The 23810-nt window shown below is 57.9% G+C and overlaps 1 protein-coding gene across 2 annotated transcripts in view; it reads right to left on the minus strand.

The window, feature by feature from the left end:
- CSNK1G2 (casein kinase 1 gamma 2) overlaps positions 1 to 23810 on the minus strand; it is a 42696-nt gene continuing 18886 nt past the window's right edge. The window contains exons 2-13 of one of the 2 annotated variants that reach the window (XM_069878136.1): positions 17378 to 17874; positions 9443 to 9483; positions 8625 to 8694; positions 8049 to 8197; positions 7212 to 7446; positions 6128 to 6213; positions 5707 to 5791; positions 5476 to 5624; positions 4700 to 4783; positions 3031 to 3135; positions 1430 to 1536; positions 1 to 608 (exon numbers count right to left, since the gene is read on the minus strand). In XM_069878136.1, coding sequence (XP_069734237.1) covers positions 554 to 608; positions 1430 to 1536; positions 3031 to 3135; positions 4700 to 4783; positions 5476 to 5624; positions 5707 to 5791; positions 6128 to 6213; positions 7212 to 7446; positions 8049 to 8197; positions 8625 to 8694; positions 9443 to 9483; positions 17378 to 17564 — 1353 coding nt within the window. In that variant the 5' untranslated portion in view covers positions 17565 to 17874 and the 3' untranslated portion in view covers positions 1 to 553. The remainder of the gene's footprint in view (positions 609 to 1429; positions 1537 to 3030; positions 3136 to 4699; positions 4784 to 5475; positions 5625 to 5706; positions 5792 to 6127; positions 6214 to 7211; positions 7447 to 8048; positions 8198 to 8624; positions 8695 to 9442; positions 9484 to 17377; positions 17875 to 23810) is intronic. The other variant, XM_069878137.1, reaches the window with a different exon arrangement.

Consider the following 23810-nt stretch of genomic DNA (forward strand, 5'->3'; position numbering starts at 1 on the left):
TGAACGGGCAAAGACTGAGGACTCAGCACTGCACCGAGACTCACTTTAAATTAACTTAAGAGACAAAGAAGCAACAGAAAAAAAAAAAATAAGGTTCTTCCTCAGCCCACTCTCTCCCAATTGTCTTCTGCTTCTTCGGACAGCGACGGGCAAGCGTCTGTAGAGTTGATCCCCCAGTTTTGGACTGGTTAGAGACTCACAAGCAAGTGACGCTGCGGATTGGGTTCCGTTTGTTTTTTTTTTTTTTATATCTTTTTTTTTTATCTTTTTTTTTTTTTTTTTTTCTCTTTTTGACAGACGCAGGAACTTCGGCGAAGTTGGGCTTGGTTTGAGTCACGGCCACGCGCCGGGCAAGTGGCGGAGGGAAGGACAAGCAGTTTGGGGAGGCCCTGCTCCCCGCCCGCGCGCGTGGGGCGCTGGGAGAGGCTGTTCGGCTCAGCCTCCCCCCCAGCCTGAGCCCATCCCAGGGGGCCGCCGGCTCCGCACGTCAAGATCCAGCCACGGCCGGAGGGAGAGGAGCCATCGCGCACGCCGCTCCACCCGGCCCCGCAGCTCACTTGCGACGCTTGGTGGTTTTCCTCTTCCTTCTCTTGAAGAAACAGCAGCACCTGGGGATGGAGGAGACCCCATCAGCAGCCAGGATGGGGTGCGGATGGGGTCAGGGCAGAACCGAGGGGGACATGGAACCCTCTTGGTGTCTGGGTGAGACCTACGCGGGGAGAGCTGCTCTGGGGAGGTCCCCGCTTGGACCAGGAACACGGCAATGGTGCAAGTGATACAGGCCTTGTGAGGAGCGACTGAGAGAGCTGGGGGGGTTTAGCCTGGAGAAGAGGAGGCTGAGGGGAGACCTCATTGCTCTCTCCAACTTCCTGAAAGGAGGTTGTGGAGAGGAGGGAGCTGGGCTCTTCTCCCAAGGGACAGGGGACAGGACGAGAGGGAATGGCCTCAAGCTCCACCAGGGGAGGGTCAGGCTGGACATTAGGAAAAAATATTTCATGGAAAGGGTCATTGGGCACTGTCCGAGGCTGCCCAGGGAGGGGGTTGAGTCCCCTTCCCTGGAGGGGTTTAAGGGACGGGTGGACGAGGTGCTGAGGGACATGGGTTAGTGATTGATGGGAATGGTTGGACTCAATAATCCAGTAGGTCTCTTCCAACCTGGTGATTCTATGACTCTAAGCGACACTGGCCATGGCGAGCAATGCCAGTGGCTGGAGCTGAGGCCGGGCTCCAGGAGAAGGAACAGCCCCGCTCTGTGCCCACCCCTCTGCCCAGCTGTGGGGGGCACGTGTCTGCCTCGGGGTGGGAAGGGGGTGGCCCTGCCGGGACCGTCTGCGCAGGGTGACGGGGACCAGCCCCAAGGCAGCTGCTGACCCCCTGCCTGTATCCCGGCCCCGTCCCCAGGCAGGCAGCGAGGCCGCATCATCCTTACTTTGTATCGTCTGTCACCTCCACCTCGGTGGGGGCGGTGATGGGGGCGTTTGAATGTCCTGCCGTCGGGTCGTCCGTGTTCAGCTCGCCGTTGGTGGAGCTCATCACCTGGGGAGACACAAGTGTAAGTGGGGGCACGGGCCTCTCCTCGGCCTCGTCCCCATCCTACGGGAGCTGCTCCCGGAGAGGTGCAGCCCCAGGAAGTGGCTCAGCCCCCTCTTGCCCTGCGTGAGCCAGGAGCAGGATGGTGCCCTCGCCTCAACAGCGACGCTTGGCCTTGGTCCCCATCACACAGAGGTGTCTGAGCCCTTCGGTGTCTCCAGGAGGATCCTGACTCCTGGGAGCTCCTGCTCACCCCACCGGGAGTGGGGCTTGCCGGCAGCCAGCTCCAACGGGAGACGCGGCCCCGCAAAGCTCTTACTCCACGGTGACCTTGCCGTGACCAAGCAACCGGCCACAGCTCTTGCTTTGCCAGCACCACTGGGGCCTGTGGGACTCCTCCCTGCGGCCTCGTGTCGCCCCGGCGCTCCTGCGGGGCCGTGCGCCGCGCGGGGAGATCCAAGTCACCCAAGCAAGGACGGGGTTGGCACTGGCAACCGGGATTTACCTGAAATCCCCCTCCTGCACCCGCTGCCCCCAGGCAAAGCCAGGAGCTCCCTGGGGCTGCGATCGCCAAGCTGCTCACCCTACCTAGATTCGTGGAGCAGCTGCCACCGACAGCCACCGTGGCCAGGGCTGCGCCGAGCCCCAGCCCCTGGAACGAGCCCCCAGAGTCACCAACCCCCCCAGAGCGCCGGGCGCAGGCGGAGGACGGGGCAGGGTTTGCAGAGCCAGAGCGAGGAGGGGATGCGGTACGGGAGGAGCGGGGCAGAGCGCAAACCGGCCCCACGGCGGCACCGGCGGGAGCTGGGGGACCAAAGCCTGGGACCGAGACCCAGCGGAGATTCACTGCGGAGCAGCAGGAATGAGCAGCAGCGGCGGGGACGGAAGCAGAGATGAAGGAAGCAGCGCAGGAGCAACCTGGGGGGACCCATCACGGATGCCCTTGCATCCCAACGGGCCGAAGCCCTCAGCCCGAGTGGGGCCGAGCAGCAGGGTGACGGCGCAAGAGCAGGACCGAGGCGGGGAAACAAGGCCAAGGGAGGAGAAGCAGGGCTCAGAGCTCTCGCTCCGGTCAAGGAGGCACAGGGAAGGCCCCATGTGGGATGAGGCCGCACTGCCTGGCACTGCTGGGGCTGAGCAGCGCTGGGGGCAGAGCCGATGCCCACCCGGCTGCTTATGCCGCTGTGGGGCACAAAGCCAGCGCTCCGACCATCTCTAACCGCCTCCGAGTCCCACCAGCAGCACCAAGGGAGCCCGGCAGCCCCTGGGAAGCAGCGCCAGCCTCGTCGGCGAGCATCTCGCATCGCGGGGACAAGGAAGCGCAGCCCCCGCGGCCACGTCTTGCAGCCGAGGCGAGACCTTGGGGCCAGGGAGCGGGGCTGATCCCCGGGCACGGCCAGCAGACTGGGAGAAAGACGTCAGCCAGGCAGGCCGCGTGGCTCAGGTTGGCTCTGCTCCCTCCCGCGCCCGCCCCTGCCCTCGGCGCGTGGTTGCGAGTACCTGGACGGACCCCCCGAGCCTGCCGGCTGCCAGGTGAGCTCCCAAAGGCTCCTCGGCAGGCTGCCCACCGGCCTGAGGATCCCACACCTCCGTCCCCTCGGGCGGCTGCTCGCGCCAGGCAGGAGGAACAGGATGGAAAGAAACAAAAGAAAAGAAAAGAGGAAGAATGGGGAAGAGAAGGGAGAAGTGGAGGGAAGGGGGTGGGGAGAAGAGTGGCAGAGGGAATCGAGAAAATAAGACATGCAAAAGCAAAAAACAATGACCGGAGCAGGTCGAGTTTGTGATTGCGGAGGGCACTCGTGCAGCACCATCGCGCGCTCTGCTGCGATACCGTGAGTCGGCCCATTCCCACCATGTACACACGCACACACGCAGCCCCAGCCCTGGAGCTGGGCTCTTCCCTGCACCGGGCACGTCCTCTCCGAGCCGCCGAGGCCACACGGCCCTGCAGAGCACGGCCAGCCCTGCTTCGGAGCGTGCTGGGACAGCAGGGAGATGCAGCCAGGCCGAGGTGATGCTGACGGCCGCTCTCCTGCGAGCGAGACATTCCAAGGCCGACGCAGATGTCTGTGTTGGTCCTCAAGGGTACCGGGCTCCTCGTTTGAGCCACAGCAGAAGGTATCCCACTGCCCAACCCTCGCCTCGGTGAGCACGGCCCGGCCCCACGGCTGCTGGGGGCCTCTGCATCCCCAGGTTGGAAACTGCTCCCACACTGTGGGGAGTTTTGTGCTTTGTTTTTCCTCACTGCTTTTGAGAAGGGATGCTGAACGCGGGATTTCTCAGATGCTGGAGATGGAGAGCAGATCTTCCTGGGAGCGAGTTCCCAGGAACAAGGCAGAGGCGCTTCGAAGACGTCGCCCTCTCCCTAAGGAAGCGCTGCCCAGGCAGCAGCCAGCGAGAGCCGGGGCTGCGCCAGGCTCCCCGCGCTTGGCCAGGAGCAGGAAGGGGCACCACGGGGGCTAAGACACAGGCAAGGGAGGACAGGGCGCTGCACCCCCAGCTCCAACCCATCTGCAGGTGCTCTGCTCCCTGTGGAGCTCCGAGACCAGAGGAGGATACAGGACTGCTGACGAAAAGCCTGAGGTTTGCTTTTCGCGGCAGCAGCCCCAGAGCTGCGTTTCCTGCACCAGGGTAGGACAGGCCACGGCACCAGAGAAGGGCCGAGCAGCCCAGCTCCTCTCCCGCAGTGACCCCGGCAGGGAGCTCGGCCCCACGCACCTCACCAGCTCCCAGGGCAAAGCCTGCTCCTCTCTCCATCCCAGGGCCAAGCGCTGCCCCACGAATCCCCCAGAGGCCCAGGCAGCCCCTTCCCTTGTCCCGTGGCCCATCCATCAAAGAGACACCGCGAACTGAGCAGCACGTTACTCCCCCGGGGACACAGCACCGGGGACACCGTCCTTAGCACAAGGTGGCTCAGCCTGGGCTGGGCCCACAGCGCTAAACTGCTGGCTGCAACCCAGGCCTGGGGCTTCCCTGCTTCCTCCTGCTCCTGCCAGGCCGCCCGGCCCCAGGAACGCCGCTCTGGGCCTCCCACGAGCCACAGACCTGGACAAGGAGGAAGCCCTAGAGAAGCCTCCACCCAGAGACCCTGCAGGACCTTGTGGAGCGGAAGCTGGAGCTGTGCACGACCACGATCCCGTGCCCCGGCTGGGCCCGCGCTGACGCTCACCTGGTGTTTGGTGTGTGGCTGTGCTTTGTCTCTGTTCGGGGGCTGCACCTGCACCTCGCTGTGCATCGTGCCGATGGGGGTGGGCTGGAGAAGGGACAAGGACAACATCAGCGGCACAGCAGCCCTCCTGTCACCCCGCCCCCCACAATCCAAAGAGGCAAACCAGCCCAGAACTGAGGCCTGATCCCAGCTCCCACACCCACCAGCAGCTCCATGTTTGGTGAGGGGCTGCAGCAAAACCACGGAGGGGGCCTGTAGCAGAAGGGAAGGTGCCAATTCGACTGCTGGAGTGAAGGACTCCAGAAGCCTCGCATTTCTGGGCCACAGCTTTAACTCATCAGCACGACAGCCCCAGCTTGGAGCTGGCTGCTGGTGTCTGAGGGCTGCAGGAGCCGCTCTGTCATAGAAATGTTCGGTTGGAGAAGACCTTTGAGATTATTGAGTCCAACCATAGCTGTCCACTACTGAACCACCTCTGAGCACCTTGTCTGCCCATCTTTTAAGCGCCTCCAGGGATAGAGACTCAACCACCTCCCTGGACAGTATCTTCTAGTGCCTGAGAACCCTTTTGGTGAAGAAATAGGTCCTCAGATCCAATCTAAACCTCCTCTGGCACAACTTGAGGCCATTTTCTCTCCTCCCATCACTTGTTACTCCGGAGAAGTAACTGATGCGCATGGCGGGGATGACTCCTACCCAGCACCCTCCCTGCTGCTGCAGCTGAGTCCCCACCACAGCGTCCCCCAGCCCCCTGTGTCCCCTCCCTCGTCACTCACGAGTGGTTTCCCTGCCCAGTCGTATTCATAGTCGAACACGTAGCCGTTCCTCTCGAACAAGTCTGTGAAGAGCTTCCGCAGGTAGTCGTAGTCTGGCTTCTCGAAGAAATCCAGCCGCCGTACGTAGCGCAAGTATGTGGCCATCTCCTCTGCGGGGACACAGAGGGCTCGGTTGGGCAGGGGGACAGGGGGACAGGCCAGCAGGCTCCGGGGACGGGGACACGCGCTCACCTGGGAAGTTCTCACAGAGCACCTCCACGGGAGTGGCTCTTTTGGTGTCGCCGATCTTCTGATACCTCTCCTTTAGCGTGTCAGCCTGGTGGAGAAAAGAAGCAGGTCAGCAGGAGGGCCGGGGACATCCCCGGGAGAGAGGAAGGCTCGGCGTGCTACCAGACCACAAAGGGTTTCTTGGTCCTCATTTTCCAGACAACAGCAAGAGCTCATTCCCAAGGAATCGTCCTCACCCAGGACGGGTCTAGAGGACAAACACCAGGGACTGCGGTTCCAGAGGAGCAGCTGGGATACTCGCAAAGCCAGGTGACACAGAAAGAGGGACACTCAGAGAGCTCGGAGCAGCAGCTGGGGTGTCCACTCCCCAACATCCCAGGGGCCACAGCTCCCCACTCCCTGCCCCAGTGCTGCAGTTAGTTACCTTCAGGCCTTGCCAAGGAAGGCTCCCACGGAGGAAGTACATAAACATGTGCCCTAATGCTTCCAGGTCGTCCCTGCGGCTTTGTTCTGCATTGAAAACACAGACAAGGACACATTCTTACCACACAGAATCATCCAACAATTCAGGTTGGAAAGGACCTTAAAGCCCATCCAGTTCCACCCCTGCCATGGGCAGGGACACCTCCCACTGCATCAGGGGCTCCAAGCCCCATCCAACCTGGTCTTGAACCCCTCCAGGGATGGGGCAGCCACCCCTGCTCTGGGCAGCCTGGGCCAGGGCCTCCCCACCCTCACAGCAAAACATTTCTTCCCAAGTTCTCACGTCAATCTCCCCTCTTTCATCTTAAAACCGCTCTCCCTTGTCCTGTCCCTGCCTTCCCTGTCATAGAATCATAGAATAACCAGGTTGGAAGAGACCCACCGGATCATCGAGTCCAACCATTCCCAACAATCACTAAACTATGTCCCTCAGCACCTCGTCCACCCTTAAACCCCTCCAGGGAAGGTGACTCAACCCCCTCCCTGGGCAGCCTCTGCCAGGGACCAATCACCCCTTCCGTGAAAAATTTTTTCCTAATGTCCAGCCTGACCCTCCCCTGGTGGAGCTTGAGGCCATTCCCTCTCGTCCTGTCCCCTGTCCCTTGGGAGAAGAGCCCAGCTCCCTCCTCTCCACAACCTCCTTTCAGGGAGTTGGAGAGAGCAATGAGGTCTCCCCTCAGCCTCCTCTTCTCCAGGCTAAACACCCCCAGCTCTCTCAGCTGCTCCTCTTGTTCTCCAGCCCCTTCACCAGCTTCGTTGCTCTTCTCTGGACTCGCTCCAGAGCCTCAACATCCTTCTTGTGGTGAGGGGCCCAGAACTGAACACGGTATTCAAGGAGCGGTCTCACCAGTGCCGAGTCCAGAGGGAGAAGAACCTCCCTGCAGCACCCCAAGTCCCCTGCCAAACATCCCAGGCTGAAGAGCAGGGCAGTTTGCCCCTGGTCCTCCTTGAAGCTCACACCCTGAAGTCCCCTTTCCCCTCCCTTTCAGCTGAGAGGCAGGGCTGGCCGCACGAAGTGCACACACCTTTCCCAAGGTGGGTGTTGATGCTCATGTAGCGCGCTGTCCCTGTCAGGCTCTTGTGCTCTCGGTAGGGGATGTGTTTTTTGGTCTCGGGATCAATATACTCTTTGGCCAGGCCAAAATCGATGATGTGGATGGTGTGCTGCCGCTTGCTGCCCGGCCGCCCCACCAGGAAGTTCTCTGGCTTGACGTCTCTGTAGATCAGGCTTTTGGTGTGGACGTACTCCATCCGTGTGATCTGGAGGCAGACAGAGATCATAGAATCACAGAATCACCAGGTTGGAAGAGACCCACCGGATCATTGAGTCCAACTGTTCCTATCAAATACTAAACCATGTCCCTCAGCGCCTCGTCCACCCGTCCCTTAAACCCCTCCAGGGAAGGTGACTCAACCACCTCCCTGGGCAGCCTCTGCCAGTGCCCAATCACCCTTTCCATTTCCTGACCCTCCCCTGGTGGAGCTTGAGGCCATTCCCTCTCGTCCTGTCCCCTGTCCCTTGGGAGAAGAGCCCAGCTCCCTCCTCTCCACAACCTCCTTTCAGGGAGTTGGAGAGAGCAATGAGGTCTCCTCTCAGCCTCCTCTTCTCCAGGCTAAACACACCCAGCTCTCTCAGCCGCTCCTCACAAGGCCTGTTCAGGTGAGGCATGGAGGGAGGCAGTCTCTGCAGCCTGCCAGACACTGGCTCACCTCTCCAGTCCCATCCCCTTCCCTCTGGGATCCCCACATACAGCCCAGCTGCCATCCCCACACCCCACCCCGCTTCTCCAGGCTGCTCTGTGGCCAGCGAGGCCGGGGTGAAGCGTGCAGAGCTGCAGGTGAGGAGGAGGCGCTGCGCTCACCAGCTGGATCGCGATCATCAGGACAGTCTTGAGCGTGAAGGTCCGATCGCACAGATCAAAAAGATCTTCTAGGCTGGGTCCTAGCAGCTCCAACACCATGGCGTTATACTTCCCGCAGGGGCCAAAGTAGTAAACCTGAGGAATTCCTTCTGCAAGAGACAAAGCAGGGGCTGTCAGGGGTGGCAACAGGGCTGAGAAGCACACGGCCTTGCTGTCACGGCCGTGCCAGTGCTGGGAACAGAATGGGGGGCTGCAGATGGGGGGATGCCTTCACGCTGCCCTCCCTCCGTGCCCCAGACAGCTTGGCTCTGCTCCTGGCAGGAGGGCGAAGGAGGCAGCTCCATCTGCATCCCTGACTGCTGCGGGGGAGGTGGGAGGAAAGAACTAAATAAAACCAGGATCAAAGATTAGAGGTGGCTCTGCATAAAATCGGCCTCTCCCAGCCGAGCAGATGGGCCAGAGACACTCATGCCGGGGAGCGAATCTGCAGAGTCACATTTATAGGAAGCCTCCCCCTTTCCCAGCCGTGTCGCCCAGGCGTCCGGCTCCCCGCGGCAGCTCAACCCAGCCCCGTACCTGCATTGCCGAGCTGTTTGTAGAACCGATACTCCAAGTGGAGCTGGGGGGCCCGGGATTTTATGGGTTCCTTGGAAGAGAGAAGAAGAATGGTTAAGGTTGTTGCAGGGAGCAGGATGTTAGGGAGGTCTGGGTGTCAGACACCTCCTTCCCATGCTGGCAGCAACTGGACTGAAAGGATTTGGGGCTGAGAAAAACTGGTATAAAATGGAGATGAAGACAGAAAACCAGCCCATATGGGAGCCAGATCCACCCACTCCAGAGATTCAGGTGCTGAGAGGGGCATTCATGGTCCTGTATTGCCTGCCTTGGGTTCTCCAAGCACCCTGGCATTTTGGCTATCGTAGAACCATGGAATAGTTTGGGTTGGAAGGGATCTCAAAGCCCATCTAGTTGCACCCCCTGACACAGGCAGGGACACCTCCTGCTGGATCTGCTTGCTCCAAGCCCCATCCAACCTGGCCTGGAACCCCTCCAGGGATGGGGCAGCCACCACTGCTCTGGGCAACCTGGGCCAGGGCCTCCCCACCCTCACAGCAAAACATTTCTTTCTAAGATCCCATCTCAATCTTCCCTCTTTCAGCTGAAAATCATTCCCCCTCATCCTATCCCTGCCCTCCCTGATCAAGAGCCCCTCCCCAGGCCCAGCTCACCCCACCCTGTGCTGTTTTGCCTGCCCTCAATTCCCAGCAGCGAGCACAGCTCCCACGCAGCCTCCCCGATCCTATCACAACCCAATCGACTCGACCTGCTCCAATCGCCTGGGGAGGGGGAACAATCTCTTGATCATCCCCACACCCTGAACACGGAGGACTCACCAATTTGATAGCTACATATTCATTCGTGTAGAGGTTCTTTCCTGCAGGGAGAGACACAAAAAAGGCAATTGGAAGCAAGTGAGTTGTAGTGGTGTAACCCCCACCAGAAACTGCACACCCCCAGGTGCTCACTCACCCCTCTGGTGGGATGAGGGAGAATTAGAAGAGTGAGAAAACTCATGGGTTGAGGTAGAGCCAGTTTAATAGGGAAAAGCCACAGAGCAAAGCAAAGCAAGGGATTCCTTCATTGCTTCCCACCGGCAGGCAGATGTGCAGACAGGCTCTGGCACACATAGTGGTGACTTGGGAAGACAAACACCCTCGCTCCACGTGTCCCCCCTTCGTCCTTCTTCCCCAGCTTTATCTGCTGAGCACGACGCCCCATGGAGTGGGATTTCCTTTGGTCACTGGGACTGTCTGCACCTCCTCCCAGCTTCCCAGGCACCGCTTGCTGGTGGGGTGGGATGAGGAACAGAAAAAGCTTTCCTGCTGGGTAAGCTCTGCTCAGCAATAAATAAAACATCCCCATATTAGCACGGTTTCCAGCACAAATCCCAAACACAGCTCCATACTGGCTGCTGTGAAAAAAATTCCCTCTAGCCCTACTGAAACCAGGACTACAAACCAGCCTTCGCATCAACCCCACATCACACACACACAGTGGTCCCCTGAGGGCTCCAGAACATCCCAAACAGGTTTGGTGGCTCCTACAACACATAAAGAGGTCTCCAGGCATGAGCAGGAGCAGTAACCGGGCTTCGATGAGTTGCAACAAGCCTGGAAATTAGCCCAGATGGGGTAGGTGGATTCCTCCAGGATGGGCTGGAGCCAACTCAGCTGGGAAGGGGTCGCATCCCTACCCAGAAGTGCAGGGATGCAGGTGGCCAGAGCAGAAGCAAGGATGGGACTTGCCGTTTCCCCCAGGAATATCCTTGCAGGGAGAGGGGCTGCCTGGCTCTATGAGGTCTGTCTGGAGCTGGAGGATCCTGCTCTGTGGGCACTGGGAGCCCGCAGAGCATGGCAGGGGTGCAGGACCCCCAGCAGCACGGCACAGGTTGAAGCGCTGCAGCTGGCAGTGGTTGGAAGGCACCATGGGTGGGTGGAAATCCCTTCCCTGGGGTCACTGCTGGGGATGGGGTACACACACATGCAGCTCAACCACATCCTTCAGGATGTCCGACCTCCCGAGGGCACGGGGGAAGCCAGGAGCAGGCCCACAGCACAGCCCAGGCTGGATGAGGAGAAGCAGAAGGTGCCAACATGCTGCAGGGAGGGCCAGGTGACTGCCCAGGAGAGCTGAAAGGGCACACCTCATGCCCCTCAAAATATCTTCCTAGAGACCTCAGGCACCCTAAAGCCCATCCAGTTCCACCCCCCTGCCATGGGCAGGGACACCTCCCACTGGATCAGGGGCTCCAAGCCGCATCCAACCTGGCCTTGAACCCCTCCAGGGATGGGGCAGCCACCCCTGCTCTGGGCAACCTAGGCCAGGGCCTCCCCACCCTCAAACACCAGAAAGGATGAACCAAGGGTGCCTTCACATCACCCTGCTCACCTCAGGGAGCCAGGAGGGCGTGAGGAAGCACCAGGATCACCTCTGCCTCAGCCCCACAAAAGCAGGGGTTAAAGAAGTTTGCAGAAATATCTGAGTGCCCCTTATACCAGAGCCCTCCAGGACACCGGGGAGATGGGAGTTAACGGCAGCAGGTTCCCTTCCACACACGCAGAGCCAGCAGACACACAATCCCTCTGCCTGGCATGTGCGTATCTGATGGAGCTGCATCTGTCTCCTCAGATTTTCTCCAAGCAATTTGCTCAGGGAACCAAGCTCCTCCTGGCATAAGATTTCATCTGCTGTGACTGCTGCTCTCCACCTGAAGCAGCAATAAATCCTTGCCGGGTGACATCAGAGCCAGCTGCTGAGCGCCAGAGTCGGTGGCAGGATTACGGGAAGAGGGATGAATGGGAGATATTAATGGAGCGGCTCCTCCCAGGGCTCTGCAGCCAAGGAGGGACTCAATCCTGCCGCTTCGCTGACCCTCTCCCATCCCAGGGGACCTCTGCCAAGCCTCTGTAAAACCAAATCCCTTCACAGCGATTAGGAAGTAGAGGCATAGGGAAGGAGAAATGCCTGGCTAGCACAAATGAATGCCAGACCCAGGGATTCTGGCCCATCACAGACTGTGGAGGAGGAGGAGGAACCTCCCCCAGACCCACACACGGCTCCAGGAAGCACAAGGAAACCCTAAGTTCATTGGGAACTTGCCTGGGGTGGGTTCCATCCCAACTGACCCCAGTGCAGCCTCCTCATCCTTGCTGCAAGAACAGTCACCTCTCGATGCTTTAACAGGGTGAGAAGGCAGAACCTTAATGGGGAGAGAAGGCCACAAGGCAGCAGGGAGAAGTGCGTGCCGGCAGCTTATCTTCCATGCACCAGGACCTCTGTGTTTTGCAAACAATCGCAATGGAGAGCACACCAGCCCCCCGCGCTGGCTGGGATGCAGGGGCAGGCAGAGCCCAGCCAGGCACCGGGTCCCCATATGCTCCTGGCTGAGATGGGTTCCAGTCTCAAGGTCCTACAGTTCAATCCAAAAACATCCCCCTGCTGCCTTCAGGGCAGTAACATGCACCCAGAACACTCACAGCTGGATTTTCCCTGAGGTCAGGTTGGAAAAACCATGGCAGGATGCCTGTCACCTTGGCTGAGAGACACTGTCAAACCAGCAGGGAGGGAGACAGGAGTGTTCCCAGCAGGGCTGTGCTCAGAGAGGTCCACCCCGTCCTGTTCCTACCAGGATGATTCCCCCTGTGGCTCTCTGGCACAGAAAGCTACCTGCAAAAACACTCTGGGAGCCGGCAGCCCTCTCCCAGCCTAAGAAACAAGCTCAAATCATTTGGTAGCCCCACGGATCGTCCCTGTAATGCTCAGAGACAAAAAGGACAGAAGATATCGGGGAGCAGAGACCACTGTTGCTGTCTGACCACCACCGTCCTCTTCCCTGACAAAAACATGGTGTGAAGAGCAGAAGTGCGCTATCGGGAAGGAAAAAAAGGAAAGAAAAAGCAGAACAGCAAGGAAGGAGGGGTTGTGGGGTCCTTCTCATGGCTGGGAACCCCCCACTCCAGTTCCTGGAGCAGCTCCAGTGGTCACCTGGGCTGCTGAGCACTCACTGATGGTGGGAACTTTAACACTTAAAATGTGGTGGAGACCATGGAGCCCCACAGGTCGGACCTAAGCAGGCAGCGCTGTAGGATTCGGAGGAGAAAAGGTGTTTTTAAAAACACAATAGTAGCAGGATAGGCAGCAGAAAGCAAATATTTTCATTTGCAGAGGACTTTGCCCTGCTCAGGGCTGGCGGTGCCTCCGAACCCAGCTGCCAGCACCTGCAAGACACGGCATGTCTGATCGGAGCCGAGGAAAAGCTTCCCATCGGAGGAGCTGGCCAGAGCTGGGGTCTGAGGTTTAAAAGCCAGACGTGGCTGCCTCTTAGCCACACGTTCACATCCCGCTCCTGACAGCGGATTTGGCAGCAGTGGGATCCAGCACCTGCTCCTGCGCATCACGGCAGCCCAAGAAGCCGTGCTCCCACCCACGTCCCCATCCAAGTGGCTTCCCCTGTGCCAGCCCCTCTGCTGTCCTCTCCTGGGGTGCTTCACCAATCACACCAGGAGCCTGCAGCAGGAGCTTGGGGTGGTGCCTGGGACCTGTGATTTGGCTTCTCTGGTCAAGGAGTGCAGGAGAAGACAGCCGGGCACCAGCCCAGAACCACAAGCACCGCAGCCCTAGTGCCACGAGCTGCATCAGCCCCGGCAACGACAGCTCCCTGGGGCATTGGGTTTTCATACCTTTGTGGGGGGAAAAGCTATTTTTGAGTTTGACCTTCTTCTAGAGGAGGATCTGGAAGATGCAGAGGAAAACCCAGGGTGAGCCCATTAGCAAGAGGAGCAGTTAGTCAGCGCACAGGCTCTCCTCCCCCACCTCCTAAGATGCCCATGAGCTACCCCCGTGCACGGTGGGGCTGCAGCACTTTTAGAGGCAGCCAAGCCCTTTGTCATACGTGCACTGGATGGAGGTCTTGGCGGAACCAGAGATGGAAGGGTGCCACAGGCAGTGTGCTGACCCAGCCGTGTTGTCCAAAGGGACCGACTGCAGCCCCTGAGAAGTCACTCCCCAGGAAAGCCTGGAAGGCTGCAGGCCAGGGGTGAGAGCCACAGCTCAAGAGAGCTTGGGAATGTCCCCAGTACTCCCACGTCACCGTTCCACTGGGACATGGCCCCAGCCCAGCTGTAGTAGTGACCCTCTGCTGGCTCCTACACCCCACAGGACACTCCACCCCCCACCCCATTTCCTCTCTCCAAAATACTGGGTTTACTTTGTAAAAATAAGTTAGCCAGCTTTTAACTTAGAAGGAAACCAGCTGCTATGTTTCCATGCTGTCCTTAGAAATGAACACAAGAGGTGAGGGGAGAGGGGTGAGCACAGAAAGGTTGTAATAAGCGCCCTCACAGCAAAACATTTCTTCCTAAGATCTCATCTCCATCTCCCCTCTTTCAGCTCAAACCATTCCCCCTCATCCTATCCCTGCACTCCCTGATCACAAGCCCCTCCCCAGCTTTCCAGGAGCCCCTTTCACGACTGGAAGCTGCTCTAAGGTAACCCTGGAGCCTTCTCTTCTCCAGGCTGAACAACCCCAACTCTCTCAGCCTGGCCTCATACAGGAGGTGCCCCAGCCCTTGGATCACCTCCGCGGCCTCCTCTGGACTTGCTCCAGCAGATCCATGCCCTTCCTGTGCTGAGGACTCCAGAGCTGAACGGAGGGCTTCAGGTGGGGTCTCACCAGAGTGGAGAAGAGGGGAAGAATCCCCTCCCTCACCCTGCTGTGGGAAGACCTAGGAGGAGCTGGACTGGTACTTGCCGATAGCTGCAGGTAGGCAGGAGGAGGAAGCAGCACTGTGGAAGTGGTGGCTGGGACACGGTGCCCTGCGCAGCCCAGGGGGAAGCATGGGGACTGGGTAACGGGAGGTAACGGGTCCTAACCCTGCCTCCCAGCTCCCCTTGGAGCCCCTGTGCCAGAGCAGCTGCCTCACTCCAGCCCCCAAATGTGCCTGTGCAGCAAGGAGCTGTTTGGCAGCCAGACTAGGACAGGGACTGGCACTACTCTGTGCATTACTCAGGATGCCAAGGCCAGCAGAAACACAGAGGGGCATGATCCAAGCATGGCTCTGGCAGCCACAAAGTCCTGTCCAAGTCATTCCCCTTCTGCCTTCCCACATACCCTTTATGCCAATTGTTTTGACTTTTTATTTCTCAACAAATCCCTTTTGACTTTGGCCACCTCCACATCCAGGATGTCACTCGTCTCCATCTGGAACCTGGAAGGACTGCACGGCACGGTGGTAAAACTGGGCTAAGCATCACCTCTCTCTGGAAACCAATTTCACCTCCCTCTGGAAAACAACTTCACCTCCCTCCCCTACTGCTGAGAGCTGGAGGAGTCGCCTCCTGACACGTTTTTGCAAGCTCTCCTGGCTTTTCTTGATGAAAGTTAAAAAAGTCCAAAGATGATGTGGGAGCTTTTAAACACTGAGCTACACTTCGGCCTCTGCCTGGACTGATACTCCATTCCCAGGGGAACACTAATTGTCCAGCAAGCACTGGGAGCATCCCACATGCCACTGCTTCACAGCAGGATCCCTGTGGTCCCTGCCATTCATCTGCAGTTGGAGGAATCCCTACTTTGTGTGAAGTCCTGACAGCATTCCTGAGCCCTGACGTGGCACAGAGGCACACCTAAAGGAAGAGAGACAGGATTTTAGGAGAAAAGCCACATACCACTGTAAGGAGATCCTGTGCTCTGGCCGTTACCATGTTACAGCCAGGCACTGCAGGGTGTGCCAGGGCAGGAAAACAACGCAAAGGGCCTAGAAGCTTCTCTTGCTGCTGGCAAGGACAAGCTCACAGCGAGAATCGACCGCTGCAGAGCCCCAGAGCAAGAGCTTTCCGCTTGTCCCTTCAGCCATGAGCAAACTGAGCCAAACCGCTCACAGGTCCCTCTAGCAACTCCGCTCCGAGAAACCCAGGCTACCAGTTTCACAGATGCTCCTCAGATCCATGTGAGACCCGTGGCCACCTCAGTGCTGTCCCCAAAAGGCAAGGAGTGACACAGGTTGGACATCACACCATCCCCCAGTGCTGAGCACACTAGACAAAGCAACAGCCACGGCCCAAGACATTCCAGACTCCTGCCTGGACCAGGATCCTGGATAACAGCTCGCCCAGAAACACGTACCCACCATGGGACGTTCACTGGTGAGCAGGGAAAAAGAGGTGGAAGGACACAGGTAGAGCCTGCATAGCTCAGAACACCCCAGCCAGAGCAGCTCTGCAGAGAGGAACGGGCAGCAGGAGGTGTAGCATTGGTGGCGGTGTCCAGATTGAGAAGGCAGTGAAAAATCCCAAAATCATAGAACAGTTTGGGTTGGAAGAGACCTCAAAGCACTTCCAGTCCCACCCCCCTGCCATGGGCAGGGACACCTCCCACTAGACTAGGCTGCTCAAGGCCCCATCCAACCTCTCCTTTCACAATACCTGGCTCTCGAGGAAGGCTCAGAGCTCTTCATGACACTGGGAGAGACGGACCCTCTGCTACTGGGCACAGGAACCACATGGCTGGATTTCAAACACAGCATTTTCCCAAGCTCTGCAATTAAGCCGTGATCCCATCGGGGAGTTTGGGACCAGGACAGTTTAGCCTGGCACCAGCCAGTCTGTCACACTGCAGAGAGCTAACATTAACTCCCCACAGACAGCAGCAGCACAGTGAGGTGGGGAAACTCACCCCACCCTGCGTGCGGGTGCCTGAGCTGGGGCTGCTGGTGCCACTTCCCAACAGCCTCCTACCTCTGTCTCCTTCTGCACACAAACAGCCAGCTGGGACGAGCATGTTTACTGCAGGTTTAGCTCAGGGCTTGGTTTGAAAAGGCGCTGCTTAAAATATCTCAGAGCAACAAGGCCTAAGGCTGTGACAGGCTCCCAGCCTGCTCCAGGGACCGGCTCTCTTCCCTCTCCAAGGGCACAAGCCCTTTCCCAAAGCAGTAACAGCCAAAGCCAACGCTCTGCCTGGCAGAGACTCCATCAACACAGCCAAGGCACATTCCTGGAGTCACCCAGACTGTGCGGCTGGCACAGCGGTGCCTGGCACTGCCAGGCCTCTCCCAGCCACCTGATGCCAACTGAAGAGTAACAGCTTGCTGAAAGCATCCTGGGGCACGCAGCGTCCCTGGGAGGGGAGCAACCCACCCAGGCTCTGAACCAGAGCTTGCTTGAACCACTTCCCGATAAACTTGGTTGAAACTGGACAGTGACCAAGGAACGTTTTTGAATTTTATTCAGTCCTTTCTCTCTTCCCTGCAAAAATTTTTAGGAGCTGTCTGAAAAGCAAGGAATTTACCCAGGATCAAACACAGACTCTCTCCTCCAGATGCTCGTCCCAGCAGAGTGAACACCCCACAGGCCCCGCTCTCCATCCCTCATGCACAAGCAGGGCGAGATCTGGTGAGCACAACACGCTGTCATGTGAAATTCCTCACTAAATGCTCCTGGAGGGGACACGAAGCTCTGCTTCCAACAGCCAGGACTTAACTCCGCCTCCCCAACAAACCCAAAAAGCAAAAGGTGGAGGAGGAGATAGGAAGCACCCCTGCAACCAGTCCTTTGGGTTGCAATGAGCTTCGAGAGATCAAGCACAGCGTGAAGAGGCTGAGGGAAAGGATGGACGAAGTGAGGGCTACCAGCACCATGACATACGGCCAGCCAACGCCCTCAGCACTGATGGCCGCAGGCACCTGCCAGCTCCTCGTGCTGCAGGAGGCAGACGCCAGGGCGATCCCTGCCCAAGGAGGGATTATAGCGAGTACAGAAAAAGCCCTTCTCACCTAGACGGAGCTCTCCAAAATTGCCGCATCCGATCTTCTTGCCGACACGGAAGTTGGGACCCACCATTAAGACACCCGAATTGGTTCCAGCACTCCGGCCTCCATGACTGCTCCTTCCTCCACCTGTCTTGGACATCCTTTTACCTTCCTCCAGCTCCCCTTTCCCTCCTCTCTTATCAAAATCCATAAGTTTGTGATACCCCGGCCTCTCCACGGTTACGCTGCTGCCATACAAATCCCAGAGCTGCCGAAAATGGAGGGGTGAGGACAAAAGAAGCAGGGCTCTTCTTGGTTAATACAGCATCACGATGAGGGGTGGGAGGGCGGGGCGTGGAGAAGGAGGGATAAGCGGCCACCCACGGGTGCTGGGCTACTGAAATGTTAGTGCTTTCCAAGGTCCTGCCAGGATTGTCATCGTCGCCCGTTACAGGGAGCTCTTTGGTGGAGGGAACATCCTGCGGAGAGGGTCCTCCCAGTGCGGCTCCAATGTCTTCCAGCTGCAGAAAGGAGAGGGAGAAAATTAGTACGAGGAAACGGGGAAGCAGAGGACAACAGGAGGTTGGGGATCGAGGCTCCTGCCCCCAGCTCCACAGAGCCCTTCCAACAGCTTCCCTGCATTACAGGTAACCGAGGAGTGGGAGAAGCTGGGGGATCTGGTTGCCCAGAGAAGTAGTGGCTGCCCCATCCCTGGAGGTGTTCAAGGCCAGGTTGGATGGGGCTTGGAGAAACCTGATCCAGTGGGAGGTGTCCCTGCCTATTGCAGGGGGTTGGCACTGGATGGGCTTTAAGGTCCCTTCCAACCCAAAGCATTTCCATGACTCTCTGATCATGACTGGCACAGGGTGCCCCACGTCCAAGACACTCACATAAATGAATAGATAAAGTCTGGCCATGGCAGGAGGTGAAACACTCCATAAGCAGCTCCAGGCTGGAGCCAGCAAAGTCACTTCAGGAGAATTACGTCCCTGCAGGCTGCAGGGAGACCTGCACTCGCCAAGGAGCTCAGGGCCAGCCTGCTGCTGCTTAGACCTGCGAGTCCGCAGGAGAGACAGACACACATCAACCCCGTGTTACGGTTTAGCCACTGTGCCAGGCACGCAATTGCCTCCTAAGCAAAAAGAGGATATCAGCAGCCACCAACCAGGAGGATCCCTGCTGGCCCAGAGGCTCTGGCCACCTGAGTCAGAGCAGTTCCCCCCAGCGCCAACCTCCACTGCAGCTGGGTCAGGATCTTTACACCAGCGATCCTGTGCCTTTTTGCACGGCACGGTGGCCACCAGGGCTGCTAGCCATAGCCTGGGTGAAAGCTGTGGTGACACTCCCTGATGGTAGCTGATGGCCACGACAGCTGCTCTGTTTGCCCACCTCACGTGTGCAGCTCCCAGCATAGGTGTGGGGAGGACCGTGCTGCCGGTGGGGTAACCCGGGGTTGCCCTCGGCCCCTCACACCAGGGAGCTCCTTCCCACATCCCTGCCCATTCCGCAGGGTTGGACCAGGTGACCTTTACAGGTCCCTTCCAACCCGAACCGCTCTAGGATTCCATGATATTGGCTCCACACAAGTCCACCACCATGCAGTTGGCTGTGTCCACATGGCTCTCTAGCCATCCAGGTCTCCACTGAAGCTGCCCTGGGGGAAGGTGAGGCTCAACCCCTCCTTACAGGGACACCCAGGAGCTACTCGTGGAAAGCACCAAGGGCGCACCTGGGAGGCCACGTGACAGAGAGAGAGACAGACAGACTGACTGGCATGCACACGCACGCCCCGCTTCCCCCCAGCACTCCCCACCTCTGGTTTTCCTCCTAGCTCAGCCCTCGCTGCGTTTGGAGCAAGCATCGCTGGCAAGGCAGCTCCTCGCGAACTCCCTGCCCGCTCCTCAGCTCTGCTCCCCCTCTCACCCCTGTCCTCCGCTCCTCTCTCCAGGCTCCTCTGACGCCCACCGAGAGCCCCCGCTGCTGCGGCCTCATCACCTGCGGGTTAAACAAGCAAACCCACGCCCCTGCAGCGCTCAGGCTCCAGGAAATGAGTGCACCGCGAGTCCTGATGCTCGGCCAAACCCCATAAAAATTTTTTATTGGCTCCCAATAGCTATTAATACCAAAAAAAAAAAAAAAGGGCTTCTTGTGCTAAAGGGTGCACGGGGGTAAACAGGGAGCGGTCTGAGAGCAACAGAGGGAAAGAGACACTCAAGCCGAAGCTGGGCATGGGGAAGGATTGGCCGTGTAAGTGTCTGAGCTGCTCTCTGGGGCTGCCCTGCTCCCAGTCCCACCCGATCCCACCATGCCGCTGTTCTCCAGAAGGGACCGGAGCTGCAGGGTGCTGGTCCAGCTCCTTGGGCTGTTGCGGGTGCACAATTCCCATCTGCAGGACATGCCTGGCCCCAGCCTGATGAACAAGGCTTCCAGGTGGGATGGGAGCCCCCTCCTTCCCTTACAGGCTCCGTCCTCCAAGCCAACACCTCCTGAGCATCCCTGGAGTTGAGGATCCTCCCAGGGTCAACACCTGGGGACCATCCTCTGCACCCAACACATCTCAGATGAGGGAAACTGAGGCACACAGAGCCTTCCAGCTTCCCCAAAGGCAAGCAGGCTCCTGCTCCAACACTCCCTTCCCCCGGCAGCCAGCGATCTCTGTCCCGTGCCAGCAGGAAGCGGGGTGGGAGCGGCAGCGGAGTAGGGCTTCCCTGGGCTTTGTTCTCCCCCAGCCCCGAGCGCACACGGCCAACACGTGATATCCTGCTCATTCTTTGCTCCCCCAATAATTTCCGCCCCAGGTTCAGTGCATGGTGGTGCCCTCCCGCCCAGCTCACGCTTCTCCCACCTCCGCTGCCTTCGTGCGAGGATGCCGGGGAGCGGTTTCTCCCAGTTCCCGGAGCGAGAGGCACAGCACGGCTCTCCCATTTCAGGAGCCACCCTCACTGAACTCAGGGAAGGGGAAGCGGCCAGCAATGTGCAGGCCACACCACTTCTTACCCCGTTTTCGGTTTGAATCAGACCTTTATGTTCGGTCCCAGGGGACTTCAGGCCCAGACTGTTTGCACAGTCAGGTGGCTGACAGCCAGAGCTGAGGGAGCTCCAGCCCCGCACTTGGGATTGGTTTTTTTTCATGAGTTATGGGTCACTGACAGTGGAGTGAGACAGAGCCCTAACAGAAGGGAAAACATACCGATTGATTCCTGCGAGCATGGGAGGCCTTGCTGTCTTCCCCCAGCCTGGGCAAAGGCAGGCAGCAACGCAGCACAACTCTCCAGCCCTGCCTGCAGAGAAGCAAACCCTGGCCTTGGGAGCAGCCCTCCCGAAAGAGCCTGGCTCCAAATCCTGACTTCAGGCAGCTGGGCCAGGGCAACGACCGGCCACGGCACCAACTCCGACGCTGCAATCCCCCCTTTCCCAAAGCTGGGCGGCCAGAGCAGCAGGAAGTCTCTGAACCGCGTCTGTATGAGTCAGGGCAGGGCAAGCGATGCTCCTCCAGACTCTGCCCACCAGCCTCCCCCATGGATGAGCCACAGGGAGCCGAGGGAGCTATTTTTTGCATCCAGAGAGCGCCAAGGAGAGGCAATTGCTCTTCATACCTCAGTACAAAGCAGGACACACCTCTGCATGGTGTTAGAGACTGGTCAGGTTTTCCACTCTGTGCCATAAAGAGATCTTTGGCCTTTAAAATTGAGAACAACCTAATTAGAAACAGAAACCTTTGGTAAAATCCCAGGACTCCCACCGCTCCGGAGCAAAGAGCTCTGTAAGACCTGTGTTTGTTAAAATCCAGCAGCCTCTGGATGGACAACAGTGACCCAGAGCCACCCCAGGGCAGTAGCACCACGGGGAAGATGCCCCAGATAAAACTGATGGCACATTTTGAACAAGAATGCTCAGGCAGAAGGTCACAGCAATGCAAGCCACCTCAAAAAGGCACCTTCTAGGCTGAATGAGAGCTGGGGCTGTTCAGCCTGGAGAAGAGAAGGCTCCAGGGAGACCTTGGAGCAGCTTCTAGTCCTGAAAGGGGCTACAGGAAAGCTGGGGAGGGACTTTTTACAAGGGCATGGAGTGATAGGACAAGGGGAAATGGCTTTAAACTGGAAGGGGGAAGACTGAGGTTAGACATTAGGAAGAATTTCTTTACAATGAGGGTGAGGCCCTGACCCAGGTTGCCCACAGGAGTTGTGGCTGCCCCAACCCTGGAGATGTTTGAGGCCAGGTTGGATGGGGTTTGGAGCAACCAGATCCAGTGGGAAGTGTTCCTGCCCATGGAAGGAGGTGGAACCAGATGGCCTCGAAGGTCCATTCCAACCCAAACCATTCTGTGATTCTATGAATTTGTTGGCCTAGTATCAAACCTGATGCAAGATGAGACTCAGGACACTTCTTTCTGTCTTTGGGGGGAAGAGGATGGGAGTAATAAGGAAAAATAAAAGGAATTGGCCTGAAAGTTGGTAGAAGAAATTCCAAAGTGAGCTGTGGTCTTAAAACAAATCAGCGCTGCCCTGCAGTGTTTGCAATACAAGAGCTCCAGCCAGGAACCTGAAAGCAAAACTAACTGCAGGCAAGTGCAAGCGATTCCCCAGAACAGAACCACAGGTTGAAAGTACCATAACAGGGGAAACCCCGACTCCAGTGCTCACCCAACGGAGGAGTCTGGGTTGGTTGAATTATTAGGCTCTTTTTATTTGCCATCTGGCTTTTAAGCACATCAGGTCTGCTCCACTCCCATTTACGAGCTTCTCACTGCAGCTGTGAGGGTGAAAAAAAAAAGGGAATTAGGAGGTGGGGGGTTGGTTTTGGGGGGATTTTTTTTAAGAAGACAAGCTGTGGTTCTAGTGCTGGCCCTTGGCTCTGAGACCGGGACTGGAATATCCCAGGCCGGGAAGTTCCTGGCCACATTTGCAAGTATAAAATGTGGAAAAGTTGTATATTTAAAGATTTCTTTCCTGCATAGTGAATGCTCGTGGCTGCTAAGAAAGGACTTGTACAGCACCATCTGGGGCACATTGTTCTGGGCCCTTTGCACACATGGTGTTCCTGCCCGAAAGAGGTTACAGATAAACGGGGCAAGACAAAAGAGAGGAAGAAGAGGTAAAAATAGCAGCTTGGAGCAGGGAAGTGATTGGTGAAGGTCAGAGAGAAGGTCCATGCCACTCCTCGGAACAGAGTCCAGGTGTCTGGGCCCACCTGGCACCCCTGCATGGATGCGATGCTGCTACTACACCACACCAAGCCCTGATCTCTGCAAGCCTCCAGGATGGTTGTGAGCAGCAAGGCAAGAGAGGGGATTCTGCCCCTCTGCTCTGCTCAAGTGAGACCTCACCTGGAATCCTCCAATAAGCTCTGGAGTCCTCAGCACAGGAAGGGCATGGATCTGCTGGAGCAAGTCCAGAGGAGGCCACAGAGATGATCCGAGGGCTGGAGCACCTCCTATCCACAGACAGGCTGAGAGAGTCGGGGTTGTTCAGCCTGGAGAAGAGAAGGCTTCAGGGAGACCTCATAGTGGCCTCCAGTCCTGCAAGGGGCTTCAGGAAAGCTGGGGAGGGGCTTGTGATCAAGTTGCGAAGCAATAGGACAAGGGGGAACAGTTTGGAGCTGAAAGAGGGGAGATTGAGATGAGATCTTAGGAAGAAATTCTTCATGATGAGGATGGGGAGGCCCTGGTCCAAGTTGCCCAGAGCAGTGGTTGCTGCCCCGTCCCTGGGGGTGTTCAAGGCCAGGTTGGATGGGGCTTGGAGCCCCTGATCCAGTGGGAGGTGTCCCTGCCCATGGCAGGGGGTTGGAACTGGATGGGCTTTGAGGTCCCTTCCGACCCAATCCATTCAAGGATTCTATGAATCTATGGTTACTTGAAGCCGGTTTCCCTGTGCGTCCTGCACTTTGGTAGCTGAAGAGAAACACAGCTGCATCCAGATGAGAGATGAAAGCTTCTTGAGAGCACAAAAAAAGAGAAGCCCTTGACACTACGCAGCTCCAAGAACAGATCGCTGCCAACTAAAAGCTAAAAATAATCACAAATACCCCGATGTCCATCAGCTGGCTCCCAGTGCAAGAATCCAGACCAAAAAGCAACCAGTGGCCTTACACAGCTGAACCCAAAACCCAATAAATTTGAGAAATTTAGGAGGCAGATGGAGCCTCAGCTTACAAGGGGATCAGAAGTCTTAAAACGAAGCAAGATCCAACATCTTTGAAGCAAGCTGCAGACGGTCCCAGACGATGTCTGCAAGGATTTGTAGTTAAGTAGTCCAGCCTCCAGCATCGGCGGCCAGCCCTGAATGGGGAAAGGCTGTGCCGAAGCACAGAGGTTTCCCAAATGGAGCAGTCATGGAGACCCTGGTAATGGGTACGGTCAAGTGGAGGTGGGAGTGGAGGCACCAGTGGGATGCGAGGCAGCTCCCTTCTGCTGAGAGAGGACAGGAGAACCAGGCCATGCCTACATCGGCACCCCAAG

The sequence above is a fragment of the Phaenicophaeus curvirostris genome, chromosome 28 (genome assembly GCF_032191515.1).
Source record: "Phaenicophaeus curvirostris isolate KB17595 chromosome 28, BPBGC_Pcur_1.0, whole genome shotgun sequence".
Lineage (NCBI taxonomy): Eukaryota > Metazoa > Chordata > Aves > Cuculiformes > Cuculidae > Phaenicophaeus > Phaenicophaeus curvirostris.